Source organism: Puntigrus tetrazona, chromosome 20 (genome assembly GCF_018831695.1).
Source record: "Puntigrus tetrazona isolate hp1 chromosome 20, ASM1883169v1, whole genome shotgun sequence".
NCBI lineage: Eukaryota > Metazoa > Chordata > Actinopteri > Cypriniformes > Cyprinidae > Puntigrus > Puntigrus tetrazona.
In genome coordinates, this window is record NC_056718.1 from 10,397,160 (window position 1) to 10,418,583 (window position 21,424).

Sequence of the window (21,424 nt, forward strand, 5' to 3'; positions counted from 1 at the left end):
GATAAATGATGTGTCTCATTACCGGAGACGCGGAAGAGTGGCAGCGCTTTCGATGAGAATGGACTGAGATTAATACCCTCTATCATCCCTTCTTCTGTCAGAGAGACAGACGGCGAGAACCGGAGAGTGAGGACGAGTAAGAGAGGAAACAGAAAGAAAGAAAGCTGCCTGCGTTTGTTTAACTAACGATAAGATGCTGATGGTACCTAAAGTCTGCCTCCGTAGAGAAAGACCAGAACAGAGGAGTCAGCCATAATGCTTTGGCCCCAGGGCTCTGTGTGTGTGTGTGTGTGTGTGTGTGTGTGTGTGTGTGTGTGTGTGTGTGTGTGTGTGTCCTGTTGTCATTCACTATCCCACAATCTTTTCCACCCCCCCTTTTCTCTTTATTCTTAAAAGCACGCACAACGTGTACAGCTAATATATGGCATCCGACATCAACAGTCATTTTATCAAGGTTTCGAATGAATATCGAATTAATAAGGCATTTCATTCCTAGTGACACTCCCAACACAATAAATAGCATACATTCAACAAGTCACACCAAAACCGGTGAGAAACAAACACTTTGTTTTCACAGGTCACATTTGGCGCAAAAAACCGCACGCAGAGCTTCCGCACCTTTTGAGCAATGAATCTTCACGACATTTCCGTGACCTTCCCACTTAGCTGAACTGGATGAGAAAGTATTTTTACGGAGGCTGCACTCGGAATAGGTTTCTAGCTCGTGCGATATTTCAGAGCTGGGCGAAACTGGAAAAAAAAAACAGGCTACCGCATTGATGCACGCAAAGCTAAAAAAAGGTTTTAAAATAAGCGGTTGATTTCCATCACGTTTTGCCATCTCCGTTTTTTTAAATTCCCCCAGTATTTACAGGTTTTGCATAGCCGTGACATAGGTTTCAATCTGTTTAATGGCCCTCTCCCCCTCTGTGAGCGCGCGCACACCATCCATTTGCAGGAAGCGCCCGCGGCAGCGTTCCATCAAAACTAATCATAACCATTCAAATCTGCCTCCCCGCTGCAAGATGTAGAAAGAGGACGACTGTTTTTACGCAGAAAAATCACCGGATCCCTTTTTGCATCCTAGAATAAGAGAAAGCGTGCGTTTTTTGTGTATCACAAATAGCTCATTCTTGTGATCGGTTAATTCACTAGTTGTCCTGAAGTGAGCAGAGATCTGCAGGGGCGTTTGTTTGAGAGAGCGCGCTCTCTCTCTCTCTTTCTCTCTCTCTTTCTCTCTCTCTCTTTCTCTATCCGGGTCTGGCCCAGAGGGGTTGTGAAACCCCTGGAGCGACTCTCTGTGAATTCAGCTTCAGCTGGGCTCCATTCCTCAGCGCTTGAGCGAGGGGCGCGGACAGGAGCCCAAACACGGAGAGGTGACACGTCGCTGGATGTCCCATGTTCCAGGTGAGGAGCGCCAGATCGGGCTTTGTGGGCTTTTTTTTTTCTACGGAGAGGCAGTGGGTCTTCAGAGCGCAGCTGCATGTACGCATGTGCCAGAAGACGAGCGCGTTTGGGACAAAAATATTTATCTTCTCCCAGTTTGCATCCTGTCGCGTCCCGATATGTGTAACGGCAGCGCAAAGCGACACTTGGAGCAGTTTGCGCGCTGTCACATGTTAAACCGCTCCGTGCAGCGTAGCCTCGAATAATTGACTGACATCGTAATGGCGTCCTCGGTTAGGTTTCGCGATGCGCTACGATAAGTCTCACGCTCTTTGAACGCGGAAAGCGATTATGAAAATCTGCTCTTTAACACAGCGGCCGCTCTTGGGTTCAAGGGGTTCCGAACGGCGGGTTTGATCGCGACCGGAGTGCGTTTGTGACACTTTTTTTGAATGGCGCTGAACTGTTTATCCGTGTTTCGCGGCGGTTGCTATTTTTAACGGCGATGTTTTAAGTCGGGCATTCCTTCGTTCCCGTCGTGTAACGCGCTACAGCTGCTGCACGCTCGGAGCGCGCGACAGAGGAGCGAGACGCACGTGCACGAGTTACAATGGGAACGCATTTTAAGTGCACCGCTTGTCGCGTGATTCGCTTTAAATGCGTTCGTATCCTTTAAGTTGTAGCCTGTTCCGTTGGCTCACAGCTGTGGCGCCACATGCTCCCGGCTCGTGAATTTGTCGGTTGTTGTCCAAGCGGATGTGTGCGGTACTGTCACCTGGCGTTTGACTCTTTAGATAGATGGTCTAATTGGGTTACCTGGACAAGAGAGTTATCAAAAAGGGCATACTCAAGCACTAGAGGGGGCTTAGCTTCTGTGTTTTGTGCTGTATGCTTACACATGCACGAGTGTAATGTATCAGTTGGCACATCAAATCTAGTTTCTATCTATCTATCTATCTATCTATCTATCTATCTATCTATCTATCTATCTATCTATCTATCTATCTAAATCAGTAAGAAAGATACAAAAGCTGTCACTGGGAAGGTATGTTTCTCACCTGTACCATATTTTCCACTAAAAGGTGCATATAAGTATCTTAAAGAGAGTATTTTTTGAAAGGATGATAGATTCTTTCAGTGATATATATATATATCGATAGATAGATGCATAGACAGATAGAGAGATAAATGTCTGTTTATCATATTTATGATGTATTTGATTAAACTTGTTTATTTTATAATAAATCGTTCTCTTTTCATAAAATCACAGCAGTGAAGAAAGTAGTTTTGATGCAGTTTCTGTCACTTTCCGAATTCTGCACATTTTTATGAACATTTAACTTTTTTTTTTTTCAAATCTCAGGGCTCTTTAGTTCATGTTGCCTCGAGCAAAATATGCATTTCAGAATCCCAGTGGATCCAGTACGTCATTCGGTTCACCTACTGTGTCATGAAAATTTTCTGACATCCTAACCATTTAACAAAACCGTATTTGACGCTATTCTCAAACTGTCTCGCTAATAAGCTCCGTCGCGGTGGAGACGGGCTCTGTAGAAATGCAGGTTCCCGTTCTTTCGGGAAAACTTTGCACAGACGAAACCGTTGTGTGAGGACGACGCGGTCGGCACCAGGCTCATCTGTTAAATCTGGAAAGAGTCTTGTATAACTGTAGGGGATCATAAAGTAGAAATGTAATTGGTCTCGTAGAGAACACAAGCATTCCTGTACAGAACACCATCACCCACTAAAACGCACACAATGGATCGCATGCAGCGAGCTGAATTGCTGCCCACGGACAGGGCAGAGTTGCAGAGTTTTCTGACTCACTCTCGTAGAATATTCAACATGTTAATGTGGGCTTGGAATCACCTCAAACACAGGTTACTAATCCTCACGCTGTCTTCAGCGCTTCCCGACACATCCATATTTTGCATATGCGCCCATGAATATGGATAAGATTAAGAGCAGAATGTCATGCAAGTCTTTCCATCTTACTGTCTCTTGTGCCACAAACATGTGAAATGAACTGTAGCCTGATGGCCAGACTTAAATGGGAACCATCAGGGCTATATTTAGATTGAGCGGAAAACCAAATTATAAATAAATGTTGACTGAAATAAATGTACAATATATTATAGTTATAATACATATATAAATAATAAAAAAAAAAAAAAAAAATATATATATATATATATATATATATATATATATTTTTTTTTTTTTTTTTTTTTTACACACTATCATTTATTTTGGTATGTATATGCTTTTAAAAAAATTCTCATTCATGAAAAAACCCTGAAAATTAAAGTTAATATTTAAAAATATTAAGAAGAAAATGAAAAAATGAAAAAAAAAAAAATATTAATACCGAATCACTGATGCAAAAATAGCGTTGTCCAAAATACAGACTGATGAATATATACTTAAGGAGCAGCCAAAGAGGACAGACATGCACTACAGGTGCTCGGTGTGATTTGCATCTCCCCCATACCGGATGGCACACAACGCTGCCGCACTCAAAGACTGTTTCTATCTCTCTCCGAGCCGTACATACCCAGACACACACTCGCACATTCAGTAGTTACTCTTTTTTGGCAGCCCGGGGCTCTGGCAGTAGGTTCAGCTATATCGCACCTTGGTGTTCCTCTCTCTCGCTCGCTTTCATTCTCTCCCAAGCCTCGGAGGTAGAGGCGATTTGTGATGCTGCGCTCACACTGTTTTTTAAAAAGTGCTTCCTCTGAACTTCTCTATCTCTTCAGATTAGTCAGGGAACAAATTACCTGCCTGCACATAAAAAGCCCCTCTCCAATCCTCCGCACAGCCATGTAACGAGCCTGATCTCCCTTTTGAAGAGTGGGCATGTTATTTTCCCTCTCGCCTGCAGGCTACCCTGCCATGCAAATGATTATGAAATTAAATTTAAAACTATACATGTATTCAGCCTCTCTCTTATCGCTATCTGCACAAAGCGCATACAAATCAGGCCGGGATCAGGGCCTCGGCTCAGGACTGCACTTTAAAGCTTTGCTAATTGCTAATTGGGTATCTAGGTGTGAAATGGGCTCTGCTAACGAGAATTTAAAATGTGGAAAGGAGGGTTTCTTTTCTCTTTTTTTTTCCGTTTCTGCTCGAGCTCTCTCGCTCTGTCTTTCCCTCTCCTTCTCTTTCCTTTGAGAGATGTCAGAGCTGTTTCTGGTGACATGCCTGTGGGCAGGAATGACAGAATGAGACAAAAGAAGAGAGGTCTCTCGTTTCAAAATGGAGGCTCATCCTCGCACGGGGATATATGTGTGCTGTGCGGAGGAGAGAAATGAGATACAGGTCCGCCGTTATACCTCGGCCCCTGCGAAAAGACGCTGGGAGTTTAATGATTAAGGATTCGGGGCATTTTACACAAAGGTGGCCGGTTTAGTTCTAGCTAGGGGTAACCTGAGGACTCGAGTTACCGAGATCACGATTCCACTTGTTTTGCCGTTTGGTCCTCGAGCGAGAGGGACTGTACGGGGAACTCTGCACGTATGAGGTCTTCCTCATTTCACGCACCTCACGCAGGTCGTGGAGCATTTTCGCTAATGAGCAAAGACCCGAATCGAGCGTGTTAGATGAGAAAGACTTCCAAAATGTTTAGCGCTGGAGGGTGCCGGGAGCAGAACACTGCTATCATCGACTGGGTGAACACGACGCGCTTTAAAACGAACTACAAAACAGAAAGCCGATTCTGCACGTTCAGCGTCGTCTTGTTTGTTCGCAAAGTTCTGTTCGACGTGACACTCAAGTCTTTCAGATTCTTCCTTGTTATTTTGTGCATTTTGGCGTGAAGAGAATTTAATTCGAATCGATGAATTCTCAATTTGAATGAACTGTAATTAATTGCATGAGGCCAAAATGGAGGGGGAAAAAACGAATTTATGAGTAATCGTGTGGGGCAACCAACATGAAGAAAAGATAAAAGCATTGAGAGGACTTCTTTAGACCCTCATGACTGTCAACATCACTAAAACGTAAAATAAAGTGACCTTTTTGTGAAAAAGCAAGGATAATTCAGTTTGTTAAATGTCATGTGGTGTGCCTGCATTGATAATTCATGATATAACGAAATAAGACTATGAAACAGTTATATTATGACATAAATAAAAATTAAAGTTGTTACAAATGTAAATTATATAGATAGATAGATAGATAATTTATATATATATATATATATATATATATATATATATATATATATATATATATATATATATGGCTTTCTTTACATAATAAATGTAGCTGTGCTGTGTATATTATGTTTATATAAATACAAACAAAAACAAAATATATATATTTATGCCTAATATAAAATATAAGAATATATTCATATATAAATGCATATACATGTAAACATTTCCAATATATATATATATATATATATATATATATATGTATGTGTGTGTATTAATATATACATAATAAATATGCACAGTACACATACATATGTAAACAAAGTTTTATTTTGGATGCAATTGATCGAGTTTATTTGTTTGCAAGCACTAATGCACACACACACACACACACACATATATATATACAAATTTTTAATTAGTATTCATGATATTTAAAAATTGTATTATACAAAATTATATATACAAATATTTCAACTTTTTGTTTATTACTTATATTTAAAATATTTATACAATTCTAATATACATTATAAATTCAATTGTATTGAATTACACTATAAAATATGTATTCAATGCCTATTGAAAATAGTTTTTATTATTACAATTATTATTAGTCAGGCCATGTCACTTATCACGGCCATTATTGAAACTTCTTCAAAACCATCACAGACACTCTTATTGCCAATGACTTATAACTTTTCCTTAAAGAAATGTTCACGAGACTGTGGAAAGACTCTGACCGTATAAAGTTAATGAGTCAGATGATCGCTGTTGATTAGCTGATGGATGAATAGAGCTTTTTTCATCCCTCCTCTAGCTTTGAGCCCTACTGAGCTCTAAAATCCGCTTCCTCATGCGTTGCCTCTCTCTGAGGCACAGCGCCGGAGACAAACATCTGCCTTATTCTCCAGAGCCAAACCTCAGCTCTGTGCTGTTCATACTGAGACAGCAGTTGCCTCGGGGTTCTCACGACACACACACACACACACACACAAACACAGGGGAGAGGAGAGAGGCGTGAATGTAGAAGCACTTAGGAATGTGTTCTTGATCAAGGTCACTTATAGAGGATGATCTCGTATTAATGGATAAATGTAATGAATCAAATGAAAGCTGGCATATTTTGCCGTATAGATTCGGAGATGGCGTGCGGCTCTTTATCCACAGGGCCGAAAGCAATTTTATACAGAGTACTCCAGAATCATTCATACATGAAAATATCAATGCATAAATGAGTAAGCCGTGATGCAATTCAGAGGGGCTCCGTTTACATTACAATAGCTCCCATTGCTAGATGAAGGAGCGCGAGAGAATCTGCTCTAACCTGAGAAAGTCTGCAGTGAGCCCCAGCTGAGCTGCATTTGCAAATCGCAGCACATAAATGCATATCAGAACAGCAGAAGTTAAATACAGTCCAGTCACAGTGGCACATCGTAAATAGCAAGCAATATGAAAAGCTGTGGGCAAGTCTTTTATACACCCCAACACAAAAGTCTTTTCCACGCAACGACAATGAAACGCGAAGCTTCAAAACAGATGCAAAATGCAACATCGTCGTGAAATGTGACTCGATTCCTCAGTAACAGCCTTATTGGACAAACAGACAAATTTAAGTTGTTGTTCACCGAAGATCTTCCAGTCAGTCCATTTTGTAAACTGGGTCAACTCATTATGAGTCGACTCCTAAAATGTGCCAATGAGAGCTTTAAAGGAGCTCACGGTTTTCGGTTAAATGACAACTAAGATCTTTTCGAACGAATTTAAAGATGTGTACGAACGCTTTTTAAATCCTAGTCCTCGCTCACTTTCATTACGTGGTAAAAAAGTGGGCAGAAAAAAAAAGGTGTGTTTTTTTTTAGTCAGAAATGGCTAGTAAACTTTTCAAACAAGAAAAAGAAACGGCTAACGTTACATTTAAATTTGAAATCGTCGTGTATGTAAACAAACAGTTTTGTCCTTGTACAAAGCACTCTTTATTTACAACTTTTTGCGTTCTAATACGAGGATTGAGCGTGAAAGTAACGACGCTGTTCTCCCAGTTTTGACATCTTTTTCCTGCCCACCGGCCATCGTTGCACGCTCAAACCCACCGTGTGCACTTTACGTTGTCGAAATGATTCTTACCATGCACAGAAATATCAATTAGCTCACCACACCTCTCTCTCTCCCTCCCATCTGTCACATTCTCTCTTCCTCTCACACATACACAAAAGGCTGTATACACACACTCGAAAGTATATGGATGGCCTCGGGGTTAGACATGATCACAGCTGCTACTGGAAACTCCCAAATCAAGTCAGCCTGCCTGAGCTGCATAGCCCTTTAATAATTAGCAGGTGTGTGTGTGTGTGTGTGTGGGTGTATTAAAGGCATAACTTAGTGCTTAATTCTGCTGCAGTCCAATACAGGGTATATCCGACCGTTTGCCTCTTTCTCTGGCTTTATCTTCCCGTTGGAGCGCGGAAGTGCGTGCACGCGTGTCTCTGTGTTTTAATTTTGGGCAATCTAGCTCCCCTTTCCCTGCACCTTTAAGAGCGCGTGCCTGTTCTCGTAGCTGAAGGTCACTAAAACGCACAAAAAGCTCTCAGCTCTGCGGTCCAATATAGCGCATGCGCAGTGCCTCGGGACTCATACACTGTCAGACTGCAATATGGCGAGAATGCCTGGCAGCGGGGACCACTGCTGTAGAGATGACGAACCGGACCCGATGGCGGGGGAACGGGAGAGAGACGGAGGCTCGGGCGAGGAAGAGGAGGAAGAGATTCAGGAGATCCAGATCACAGGGGAAGAGGGAGAAGTGTCAGAGGAGGAAGCCGAGTTAGAGTGGGAGGAGTGCGGGGAGCCCGACAGCTGCGCTGCTGCCGTGGAAACGGGGGAAGCGGTCCTTATGCGCAATACGGACCAGCTCGACTCGGCGGCAGCGGGGGACCCGCTTTTCGCCGCTCTGGACGCGGGACCCGAGGGAGACGTGCACCGCTCCAGGCTGAGCGAGAACACGCGCCTGGCCACCCGGTACGCGGTGCGAATCTTCCGGGAGTACCTGACGGAGAAGGCGCAAAGTACGGACTTTGAGAGCATGGACAAGCACGCGCTCTGCAAAGTGCTGCGCTCCTTCTACTCGGAGGCGCGCTCCAAAAGCGGACAGCTGTACAGCAAGTCCTCCCTCATCAGCATCCGCAGCTCGCTCAACCGCTACCTGAACGAGCCCCCCTTCTGCCGCACGCTGGACCTCACCAAGGACCCCGAGCTGCGCAGCGCCAACCTCGCGCTCGCCGCGGTCATACGCAAGCTGGAGGAGCAGGGCGCCGGTCCCGTGGTGCAGAAGCAAGCCATCACGCGCTCCGACCTCAGAAAACTCTACACGTCGGCCGTGTTCAGCGCCGGCTCCCCGTTCGGGCTGCTCAACAAAGTGTGGTTCGAGACTTGCATGTACTTCTGCACGCGGGGGCGGGAGAACCAGCGCGAACTCGAGGAGGACTCTTTCGGGCTGGCCGCGGACGAGGACGGACGCAAGTTTGTGTACTTCAAAGCGCTCGGGCCGTACCACAAGTCCCGTTCCGCGTCGTGGACGAAGAAAAGAACGGACACGGACGACGACAACCTGCCCCGCATGTACGAGACCGCCACGGAGTTCTGTCCCTACGCGAGCTTCGTCAAGTACCTCTCGAAGCGCAATCCTCTCTGCAAGGCGTTCTTCCAGCGCCCGCGTGATCACTGCAGCGAGACCGACACGACGTGGTACGAGAATAAAGCCATCGGTAAGAACCTGCTGGGCACGAGGATGCAGATGCTGTCGCGTGCCGCCAAACTGTCAAAGACCTACACCAACCACTGCATCGGCGCCGTCTCCATAGCAACGCTCAACGGCATTGCGGGCATCGGGTCAAAGTTAGCGCCTCTCCGCGTCTCCCCGGAAACGGTCAACGGAGGAGCGCACCTGCAGCACGCGCTGCGCTGCGAGGACGAGCTCGAGCTCAAACCGCAGAAGGCGATCAAGCGCTCTCGGACGCTCGTCTGTCCGGCGAGCGCGGTGGAACCGGGGGCATCGCCGAAGAGGCTGTGCGCGCGCGCGGACACTCCGGCCGTCACCGCGCTGGTCTCCGCTCGTTGCGAGCCCAACGGAGAGAGCCCTCGTATGCTGCCCTCACAGGTAACGGCGATTTCATGTCTTTAGCGCGTCGAAACGTTTTCGACACGTGACGCGCGCTCCTAAGAATAGCGCTTCGGATTAGTTTAGCGGCGGCCCCGCTGCCTGTCAATCACATCAGTCAGAGGACAATCGGGTTTTCACACCGAGCATGTTTAGGCAAATGAATCATTTGAAACAACAACGTGGGATGTCAAATTTGACTCATCTGTGTGTGTGTGTGTGTGTGTGTGTGTGTGTGTGTGTGTGTGCGTGCGCGCGCGCGTGTGTCATTTTTCATGGAACATTTGTCAGCAAATCCCTGATTTACTTCTTCATTATAATCTCAATTTGGTTATGCTGCTTTATTTTGGGACAAAGCGCGATTGCAGAACGAAACTCAACTCTGAAGTGTGCCACTTGGTCACCACGGAAAGCAAGTCAATCGTGTGGTTAATATCTGCGCTTTTTGAGGTCTGCTATTAGATTAATACACTTTTAATGGGCTTTTTTTCGAACTGACTCCCCGTCTTTGCCGAGGGGCGGCAGCTCAGATCGCCAGCGGTGGTCCATACGGGGATGTGATTAAGATCGATTCTTTCATATGTCGGCGAATATTATTATGCCATTGTAAGTAGGCTGCACTAAAAACAGGCGCTGATTTCTTCACCCTTCAGCACGAAGGTGAGTGTGAAAAATAAAAGCGTTCGTTGCCTGCGGAGGCATGAGCTAATATTGCACCTGTGCTGGGCTCCAGCGGAAAAAAAAACGTTGACTCTTAAATATAATGCCTGAGATGAGCTGTTTAGTGTGTTCTTCAGCTGCATTGCACTATATTAATGATCAGAATTAAAACAATATTCATTTTCGAGAATTAATACCTGTGCTTTTTAATGCAACCTCAGCCGTGAATGTTAATGTTCGAGATTTTTTTTTTCTGTATGTTGCCATGCATTAAATCACAAAATGTTTCTGCCTTAAAAAAAAAAAAGTTTGGGGTAAGTATGTATTAGCGACACCTAGAGGGGGAAGTGGGTACTGGAAAACATCCTGGGAAAAAAAAAATTGAAAGGCCTTGTCAATTATGACACTTGGTAATTTCACATTCACATCCAATTATATCATGTTCCCTCCTTGCTAATTAACTGATGTTACTCATGTTAAGCGTGTCTTTGTTTTCATATATTCCTCGGTTGCTGTACATACAGAGATGTGGCGATATGACTTTATGATGAAAGAGTCTGCTTCGGAGACTTTGAGAAACTTTTTTCCAGTTAAATGCATTATTTATACATGCTCATCGGTTTGCATGCACACTACTGTTCAGAAGTGTCTTGTGCTCACCGAAGCTGCATTTATTTCATCCAAAATATTTGTAAAATATGATGAAACATTTAACATTGTTTTTAATTTGAATATATTTGTATTGTATTTCTGCACTACTCAGTCTTCAGTGTCACATCATCCTTCAGAAATCATTTTAACACGATGCATTTTTTTTTTCTATGAATAAAATGTTATGTTTATTTAACGAATAAAAATGTCCAAAGAACAACCCCTATTGAAATATAATGCTTTTGCAGCATTATTTACTGCCAGTTTCAAAATAAATATAAAGTATCACAAAAACATTAACCAAAAGCGTCTGAACAGTTATTTTGCGTGCAAAGTTAATATTCTGTCATCTGAGGAAACGAATCAAACCGACGCTGTAGCTTCTGACACAAGAAATCACTGACACACACACATTATAATAGAAGTATTCATACTCGTATTGAAAAGCAAGCAATGAAGTATGGCCTCTATTTAATAATTCGCTCTTAAATCAAACATTTATTTCTTTGTTTGTCTATTTATCACTCATCAACAAGCTCCGCAATGATATGCAGATATCCATCGCAACATTTTCCTTCCTTTGTTTTGACATTTTTAACTAGATCCACAGGCCTGTATATCTCACCAGCTCTCTTTCCGCCTCTCGCTCTCGAATCACAAACAATCTACAGAAAATATTCCAATATGCACATTTACTCATCACCAAAAACGCTGCAAAGAGCCCAGCTCCATTTAAACTCTCTCACATCGCAATAATTAACCTAGCCCGCTTGTTTATTTGGAGCATCCTCAATTCCTGAGTATACTTTAAGTCGGCGTCAACATCTTTCCAATTAGCTAATGGCAGAGCCAATAGCTTAGCCTTCTCTGGCTCCAGGCACCATCCGTGACGGCGGAATAATAAATAAGTTTTGCTCATGTAACACTTGTTTTAGCTCTGTCGGGCTGTACCGCGCAGGTCACCGAACTAGCTTTGTCCTTTAAGGCGCAAATATGTCCTGTCCTTATGTTGGCTGTGTGCATATACATTGACTGTACGATTTTGTTTTTGTCAAAAGCCAAACTAATAAAAGCAAACATTTTCCACCTCACGCTCTCGTTCCCTCATTGTCCATGAAATTAGCCAGAAAATATTTTTTTTAAGAGACGCATAAGAAAAAGCCTTTTTTTGACCCGAGCTGGTCTTCCCTAGGCACGATGCCCCATTCAGCCACCATTATAAAACTGAACCCGCTAAAACACCCAGTTGTGCCAGAGACGTTTATCATTAGTGCTTTAACGCGCTAGCCTGGATACATGTTTACTCGCACATGTTCTGCGTATTACAGAGGGTTAATGTTTGTTTTCCAGGTCGCTGTATAAGCCAAGTCGGCTGTACTCATTCTCCCAGCATGTTTCATTCTGCAAGACAGTCGACTACGGTATTGTTACTCCGCTCTGGGCGGAAAATGCATTGATAGTGCACTAAGTACACAAGTATACTTATGTTACAGTTGATTTTTTTTTTTTTTTTTTTTTCAGTTTTTCATCTTTAAAGGAAAATCTGCCCATGGCTGTTTCAGTGCGCCTCCATAGAGAGTGACCATTGAGATTTAGCAAACAGTTATTTCCCAGCACTAGCTGATATTATGTCAGACGAAGCCCGTGGAATGAAGCTAATGAGAGAGGTGCTACTGCAATGTTGCGTAGAGCTGACAGCCGAATCCCCGTTAATGCCATAGCAGGTCAATTTAATTATTTCCACTTATGTTGTAATGCAACCGTCAAGGTAGAAATGATTATCTGTGTTTATGTTGTAAACCGTTTAGCAGTGTGCTCCCCTTCCACGCTCGTGACACATTGCGCTGCTTCAATTGTTTCCTAGTCTGGTTTAGAGAGTGCTGTAAGCGAGCCGTTTAAAAGTTGATTCCCTCGAAGCATTTTTTTTTTTTACCGTACTTCGTCCGAATCGCCAAACACAGCTGATGGTGGGAGTTTGGTGTAAAAGGGGCTGCAGGAGTGTTCTGGAAACATGCGATTCTGTTTGGTTTCAGCTAGTGACAGAGATCAAGAGCACATTAAATCAAAATCGACAACGATGTAGCGCATGTTCCTTTTGTACAATACATCAAGACAAAATAATTTTGCCCTTTGGAAAAATGTTAAGCCCAAATTTGTGCCCAAATGTTTATTATGAATTGCTGAAAATAAATGTATCCAACTATATTACTAAAATAGGCATTTTTAAAAATGCAAACATGTTATGGATTATTTCATTTAGATTCTTTAAGTTAAATGAACAAATGCTTTAAAGGTTTGTTTTGTATGTGTATATATATATATATATATATATATATACACAATGCAACAGCTCAGATTAAATGTCTTTGCAGGTCCTCAGCTTTCACCCATGGGCCTGAGAAGTTTCCCTGATCCTATCAAATAAATTCGATCTTTATTAAAGTATGAAAAAGTTCATATAACTAAGGCAGTATAAATATGTTCTGTGCTGTCTGCTTTTTGCAGTCCAGTCAAATCCTGACGCATAAACTTTTTTTCCAAGTAACCTTGGTTTCAAATATCATTTCATGTTCGTTCATTTGACCCCCTGCTATAAATATTAATCCTGAAATTTCTTCTTACCTAACTTTTTTCTCAGGAGAATCGCAGCAACAGTGTGGGCATGTCGACTCGGCCGATCTTGGCACATTCGCCGGTCTCCCCGCTGGGTACAGCTGGCATCCCCACACCCGCACAGCTCACGAAGGCCAACGCTCCGGTCCACATCGATGTAGGGGGTCACATGTACACCAGCAGCCTGGCCACATTAACCAAATACCCAGAGTCCAGGTGAATTCACACACACACACACACACACACACAAAGCCATATAGAAACGGACATCCTAGTGTAATAGATATGGCTGAGTATTGATTCCAAAAACAAAAAGAATTGATTCTCAGCTTTTGCGAATATAGAGTTGACTTATTTCTAACCACTCATTCTTAGTGTACTATAAGTCACGCTGAAATATTTAAATGAAGTTGATTATTAATTTTAATTCACTGAAGATTTTTTATCTTTGTGTCATTCTGTGATCCTGCATATTGAAAAGCCTACAACTGAAGAATAACGATCAGCCTGTAGGCCTATATCATGGATATATTTCCTACATTAAATGTTTGCGCTGTACAGATATTGGTTTTCTAGGTCTTTTATGGATATAAAAAGGGAATAAACTAAACTTTGAGCTACATGAATAGATCACTAAATGATTATTATCAGCATCGAGTATATTCATATAGGTTATATTATGTATAAATTTGTGCTGTTAGACGATTCATCGTGGTTTATCACATCCATAATAATGGCTTTTGTCTGCATAATATATGTGTGTATACTGTTCTGGAAACAAACCGCTCTATCAGATTAGGGAGGTGTTCTTTTTGCAAATAAAAATGACATTTCGTTCCACTGTATTCCAATTCGTTTGGCAGACAGCCTAAAATTTCTAAAACGCATGTCATCCTCTGAACGCGTCTGTTCACACACAAGTCCTTCATGATGTGTGTTTGCTCTACACGCGTGTGTTTTCTGCGTTTGTGTGTGTGTGTGTGTGTGGCTTGTCTGTGCTCATTAGCTCACTGACCGGTATATTTCTGCAATGCCAAAGAGCATTATTGTCTTGTAGCTGCTGACTGAGTCAAACATCAGAGCACAGGCCAAAAGGAGCCCGAAGCGCTTTGAGCCAGACTAGCATCCTGTCTCACAACTGCTCACATGTCTCACACGGTTTCCGCCTCCCACTGTCCCTTACAGTGGCATACAAACACATATTCCCCATATAGTATCAAACAGGTCTGGTATAATCTACTATAGGCCTTGAAAAGCTTTTGTAATTGTCAAGTAGATGTTTCAGAGAGCCTTGGCATCGGTGACAGTTGTGATCCATTCCCCCTTTGGCTACTTTATCACAAACAACATCAATATGACAACGCACTCATCATGGAGCCAGGAAGCAGGGCGCTGGATGATGACATTTGCGTCGTCAGGAGCAATGATGGTCGCCGCCTCCAGCCATGCCCTCCGTGATGCTGATGCAGATGCAGGCTACAGTTCATGCAGACTGTGCTGACCGAAAGAACTGTCAAATCTGCAGCCGGACAGTCTTGTGTTCACGTGGGCGCTCTCGGATGATTGTTTTCAATGAATAGTGCTTTTCAAACTGCTATTTAATCCAGGAACATCCTAGCAGCAACAACACATTTTTGACTGCTTGTTTGTCATTTATTTTCTGCAAACTGGCATCACTTTAAACCCCCCAAAAAACATTGTAATACAGCATGCAAACATCGATAATACCGTTATTGTTGTAGTTGAAAGTTAGTCCATTAAACGGCCTTTTAAAGCACATAGAACGGATCGCTACATGTGGGTTAGTGTGGTTAAAGGGATAGTTTACCCATAAAAAAACATTTTGTCATTAATTAATCACTTTCATGTCCTTCCAAACCAGACCTGCGTTCGTCATCAGAGCACAAATTTAGTTACTTTTTCAGAAGTTGAACGAAGGTCTTAGAGGTTTGGAGCGACATGAGGGTGTGTAAATAATGATAGAATTTTTATGTGAAATATACTTTTATAAAAGTACATTGTCAGACTGGTTGTATGTGAAGAATGTGAAGTTAAATGTGGGGAAAACACGAAAACACAATTGAAAAAAAGTATAAAAATGTATCAAAATCGTATCAATATCATATAAATTATATCAATAAATGTCATTTTAAAATACATTCTTGCAAACTTTCTGTTCATAAAACAGAGAAATATTAAGTTAACATAGATATCTAAAAATTAATATCAAGAAATGTTTCTTGAGCTCCAAAAACATTACAAAACTTTTGAACACCAAACTTTGTCTCCAGAAGTTTTGAACTGTAAATACAGATCAGGTTCACTAAACAGGGCACATTAACGTTTTCCATAATGACCTTAAATCTGTGTGTTGACCTGTACATTTCCTACATTATGGGGAATAGCAGGGATGGTAATAATAGTAATTTTCTTACCTTATGGGGACATTTTTGGTTCCTATGAGGAAAGAAGCTTTTTTTTTTCCTTTTGTGAAAATCTAAAAATGAATAAAGTTTTATGTGAGGACTATAGGTTTAGGGTAAGGGGATAAAAAATACAATTTATGCAATGTAAAAACCATTAATGTGTCCCCACAATGATAGAAATACCAGTGGATGTGTGTGTGTGTGAGAAAAACCTTTCATAAGAAAGCAAATCATTGTTGTTGTTTGATTACATCTAAATATTTGAATATGTGTCTGTTCCTCTCACAGGATTGGTCGTTTGTTTGACGGCACGGAGCCCATTGTTTTGGACAGCCTGAAGCAGCATTATTTTATAGATCGGGATGGACACATGTTCCGCTACATTTTAAACTTTCTCAGGACCTCAAAACTGCTCATCCCAGATGACTTTAAGGTATTTAAATATCACACAAATAAATTAAACCAAAAAAAATAAATCAATTAAATCACAAAATTAACATTCTGTCAATAACCATCATGTTACTCCAAACTCCAACCACCCAACGACTGCAAGATTTTACTAAACATTTGCTCATTAATAACGATTTCAACTCAAAAGTAAATATGAACATAATGTAGTTATATTTACAGTAAATAAAGTAATAAATAAAATCAAACTTTCTATGGCTAAGAAGTTGTCGTGTGATGAATTTGGGTTTTGGCGCCTTTTTCCTGAGCGTGGAAGTGAACCTATGGGTGAGGTTTCCGGTTCGTTAGGGAACTAACGAGGAAAATAACAACATGCAGTACATGGTAAAACTGCACTACAAACCAGTGTGTTCATAAGTAAGATAATACATCAATATAACATGAAAGGACACACCAACAAGCTGTTTTGTATGAGATCGGAAGTTATACCCATAAAATTTACAAATGGCGGCGCCCGTTTTTTCTGTCAGGATACAGGTGGATTACAGCTCAACCGTTGCATGATATGAATGCATATTTAGCGGTTTTTTATACATATAACAACTTCAGAGGAATCTGAACATAACATAAAGACAGACAAAGATGTGCATTTAACTTAACTGGAATAATGTCCAGTAGATATGCGTGGGTAATTCATTGCTTAAAATCTTGCGATTCTGTCTATGCAATTCAAACGTGTTTATTGCTAAAATAAAAAGAAAACGACAGCGTGTCCTTTACAATAATTCCTGTGCAATGCATCTGGTTGCCATGGCAGTCTCACACACTTCCTGCAGTTCTAATAGTAAAAGCGCTTTTAATGGTACACAGATTGTGACTTTGTACATTTACTTCAGAAATGCTCAAATGCATTTAAAAGTTCGACTGACTAAATCAGCTGGCTTGGTTTGGCCCCCAAAAGCTCAGATGTCAAGCTATGCCTATGGGTGAATGTTTCCTTAAGTATCATTTGTGCCATGTATCTGTGTATCTGTTTGCGTAGGACTACTCTCTGCTGTACGAGGAGGCCCGATATTTCCAGCTGCAGCCTCTGCAGGCTGAGCTGGAGCGCTGGCGTTCGGACCAGGACTCTAGGTACACATCACGCATGTGTGAGTGTGTGGTAGTGCGTGTGGCCCCCGAGCTGGGAGAGAGGATAACGCTCAGCGGTGATAAAGCCCTCATCGAGGACATCTTCCCAGAGATAGGAGACGTCATGTGCAACTCCGTCAACGCAGGCTGGAACCACGATTCCACTCATGTCATACGCTTTCCTCTGAACGGATACTGCCACCTCAACTCTGTACAGGTGGGTGACACCTTAAACACCACTCATGCACCAGCCAATACCAATTATTTATGTATTTGCATAATAATTATTGATTCACAAAAATGTGATACAGCTGTTCCGGCGTCATGATGAAGTAAAAAAATGATATATATTTTTTTTTTCAAAGTTGTAAATAAAGATGATTAAATTATTCACAAAACTGTAATCATATATAATTATAATAAGCTGATAAGTTAAAGGTACTATACTTTTTCTTTTTAATAGTGAAGCATAAATTTGCATGCATCTACATTGTAAGGAAAATATAAATTTTTTTACTTGATTGGTACGCCACATGTCACCACTTCAAATGAAATCTGCAAGTCTTTTAAAACAACTTCATCCAGAAACTTCAGCTGATTTTGCGTTAGAAACTACAAACGCTGGCCTATGATTCATGTCAGGAATGAATGTACAATATGAGCTCAATTTTTCCTATACTGTGCTCTGTAACCATTTCATACTGTGTGTGCGTGTGTATGTGTGTCTAGAGGCTGTCTAATCCTGTTTGCTTATTAAATCTTTTGGCCCCTGGCACTTGCCGTCACACTAATGGAAGCAGGAGATTGAGAAAAGTAGAGGCAGAAGACAGGAAAGAAAAATGAGAGAAAAAGAGGGTTGAAGGACAAAAGCATGATGGAAAGTCACACAGTGCAGACAGACAGAAACTTTGACCTGTAAATGAGAGGTTGGAGGGGGAAAAAGACCAAGAAATAGAAAGATGGTAGAAAACTGTAGATGGAGGGAGGGAGGGAGCGAGGGGAATTTTAGTGACGCAGTGCTGGAGAGAAAAAGAGGAAGGGACATCCTTAAGGCACACTAATGGAATGTGATCTCACAGTTCTGTGGAGCGAATATCTGCAGGACTGGAAGAGAGAGAGAGAAAGTGAGAAACAGACAGAAAGAAAGACAGAATAAGCGAGTGGTTTAAGTATCTCATTTTGTTCAGTTTAGAGAGCTGCTGGACAGATGGTTTATAACACTTTCGCTATGTTGTGTTTCTAACTGAAGACGACAGTGATTTTTGTGCCAGGGGTGTTTAATTAAAGGGATAGTTCACACAAACATGAAAATGATCACAATTGTGTCGTTCTAAATCCATATGCTGCTTTTTTCTCTCTCTCTGTGGGACACAAAAGCAGACATTTGAACAGCCTTTACGCTAGTTTTTTCAAACAGTGATTGTTTATACATCTTTAAAGGGCATTTCAGACAAAATTGAAAGTTCTGTCATTAATTATTCATCCTCATGTTGTTTCTAAACCGGGAATATCCTCGTCTTCGTTCCATTCATACTGTTCATCTTCAAAACACAAATGAAGGTATTTTTGATAAAATCCGAGAGCTTTCTGACTCTGCATAGACAGCGACGCAATGCAAGGCAAATGTAGTAAGGACATCTTTAATATAGTCCTCGTGATATCAGTGATTTAACTGTAATGTTACGAAGCTACCAGACTTCTTTTGGTGCGCAAAGCAAACAAAAATAGCAAACGAGTTCAGCAATTTCTTCTGTTCTTTGTCAGTCTTCTTCACACATTCATGAGAGCGCCATGAGGCGTATGGATGTGCATCCCTCCGCTTGTAAACATGCATCATAGTACTCTTGTGAAGAAGCTGTTAAATAAAGTTGCTGCTTTTGTTTTTTTTTTGCACACAAAAACTGTCCTCTTAGCTTCATAACATAACACCGTGTCACAACTAATGCAAAAAAGAGAAAAATCATTGAGAAAAAATTGGAGTCAATGCGTCAGTGTTCTGTTGGAGATTTTTTGTGTCACGCCACGCCACATCCAGTATAGACAGCATCACTAATTATAATGAGTTCTATAGTATTTTGTCACGCTCTCGTCTAGTCTAGATACATAGCCTAGTTACGGTTGATCCACTGGTGTCACGTGGACTATTTTATGGATGTGTTTACTACCGTTTTGGGCTTTGAATGTGTCCCTTGCTGCCTGTGGAGGGTCAGAAAGCTCTCTGATTTCTTCAAAAGGTTTTACAGGTTTGGAACTAATGACAGATTTATCATTTTTGGGTGAACTATCAATTTAAAGCTCCACATACAAACAAGTAGTAAAGCATTCTACCACTTTTTTTGCATTCGTATCAAGCTCATTGGCAGCATACAAATGTTTCATGAATCACACGTGAACTCTGTCGTAAGTTGATTTGTGCGCACAGAGTTGCACTCGTTTCCACGTTAGATTGACAAATGAGGCCCAGTGTTTATTGATTGATTCAAAACCTAAGCTACACAACGGAGTAATTTTACCATGACCTGAGCACCAAACCCCAGCATTTTAGTTTAATCTCTGAAATATCTTGGGACAACGAAGACTGGAATAACGGCTGCAAATCCAGCTTCGCCCTCACAGAGATAAATTACATTTTAAAATGTAATCAAATAAATGCAGCCTTAAGAGACTTCATTCAGAGCCATTAAAAAGCTCACTTACCCCAATGTTTTGAACACCAGCCAGTGTGTATTAATTTTTTTTGCTGTTGACAGAACATGAAAGTGTAATAACTCGGTGTGTGTTTGGGGATTTCTGTGTTCGTCAGGTTCTGGAACGACTGCAGCAAAGAGGTTTTGAGATTGCTGCTTCTTGTGGAGGTGGTGTGGACTCAACCCAGTTCAGTGAGTACGTTCTGAGGAGAGAGATCAAACGAAGTCACCGCGGGGTCACGACCTCCGTCATTCGGATCAAACAGGAACCGCTGGATTAGCTGCCCACTCTCACAAAAATAAACTGGATATGGTATTTTTAACTGAATATAAGGGATGTTTTGATTTATGTTGTAATCCTCCGAGACATTTTTTCATTGGTACTGTCCCTAAATAAACAGTTTCAAATAAGGAAAAATAATGTTGAAATTCAAATGGGAACTTTTTTTTCCGAACGATTGGTCTCCATTTGATTCTCTGTGTGAAGGTTTGTTTTAAAACTTCAAGACTGCCAGACTGCACTTTTGCTGGATTTGTTTTCACCATGACAGCTAGGAGTGGAAGAGGCTAAACTAATGTTACACTCTATACATGACATCCTGTAAAGAATTTCAGCTGCCATACTTATTTAATAAGCTGTTTGATGAATAATTTATGTTGCTAATCTTCAAGTGTTTCTCTCATAAATAGCATATCACACCAGAGAGGAATTGCAGCTCTAATTAGAAAAATACACACACACACATAAAGGATAAATCACAGCTGTGGGTTTCTGAGGGATCGTATGACTAGACGAACCCTCATTTTGTCAAACGCAGTCATGAACTGAATGATCTAAAAGATTTCAATAAGAGGTATATTTCTTTCCCCAACTGTTCATTTTTTAATCAGAAAATTCAAACATAAAATTGTCAAGTCAATATGACAATGTTTTGTTTTTTTTTCGCTGTAACTTGCGGTATTTTCTTTAAAAATACTACACAAAAAATTAAGATTGTGTTTTTTTGTTTTTTTTAATCATAAACTTACAGTGTCTGGCTACACTTAAAACTGGTTTATAATCCATGAGATTAAAGTTTGAGAAGAATGTAATGTGACATTGTTAATAAAAGTTTTGAAAAATCACCAAGACTTGTTTATTAAAATGGAAAA

The 21,424-nt window shown here is 41.3% G+C and overlaps 1 protein-coding gene across 2 annotated transcripts; it reads left to right on the top strand.

Annotated features, from left to right (window-relative positions):
- The first annotated feature begins 720 nt into the window (after window positions 1–720).
- On the top strand, window positions 721–21,397 carry kctd1 (potassium channel tetramerization domain containing 1). 2 transcript variants are annotated; one of them, XM_043218635.1, is made up of 5 exons: window positions 721–1,407; window positions 13,646–13,836; window positions 16,335–16,479; window positions 17,497–17,802; window positions 20,389–21,397. In XM_043218635.1, exons 1-5 carry the CDS (start codon window positions 1,399–1,401, stop codon window positions 20,551–20,553), a joined length of 816 nt encoding a protein of 271 aa, XP_043074570.1. In that variant the 5' UTR covers window positions 721–1,398; the 3' UTR covers window positions 20,554–21,397. The 2 variants fall into 2 exon arrangements, with proteins under 2 accessions (XP_043074570.1, XP_043074569.1); XM_043218634.1 differs by lacking the exon at window positions 721–1,407 and adding an exon at window positions 7,742–9,696.
- Window positions 21,398–21,424: the final 27 nt, after the last annotated feature.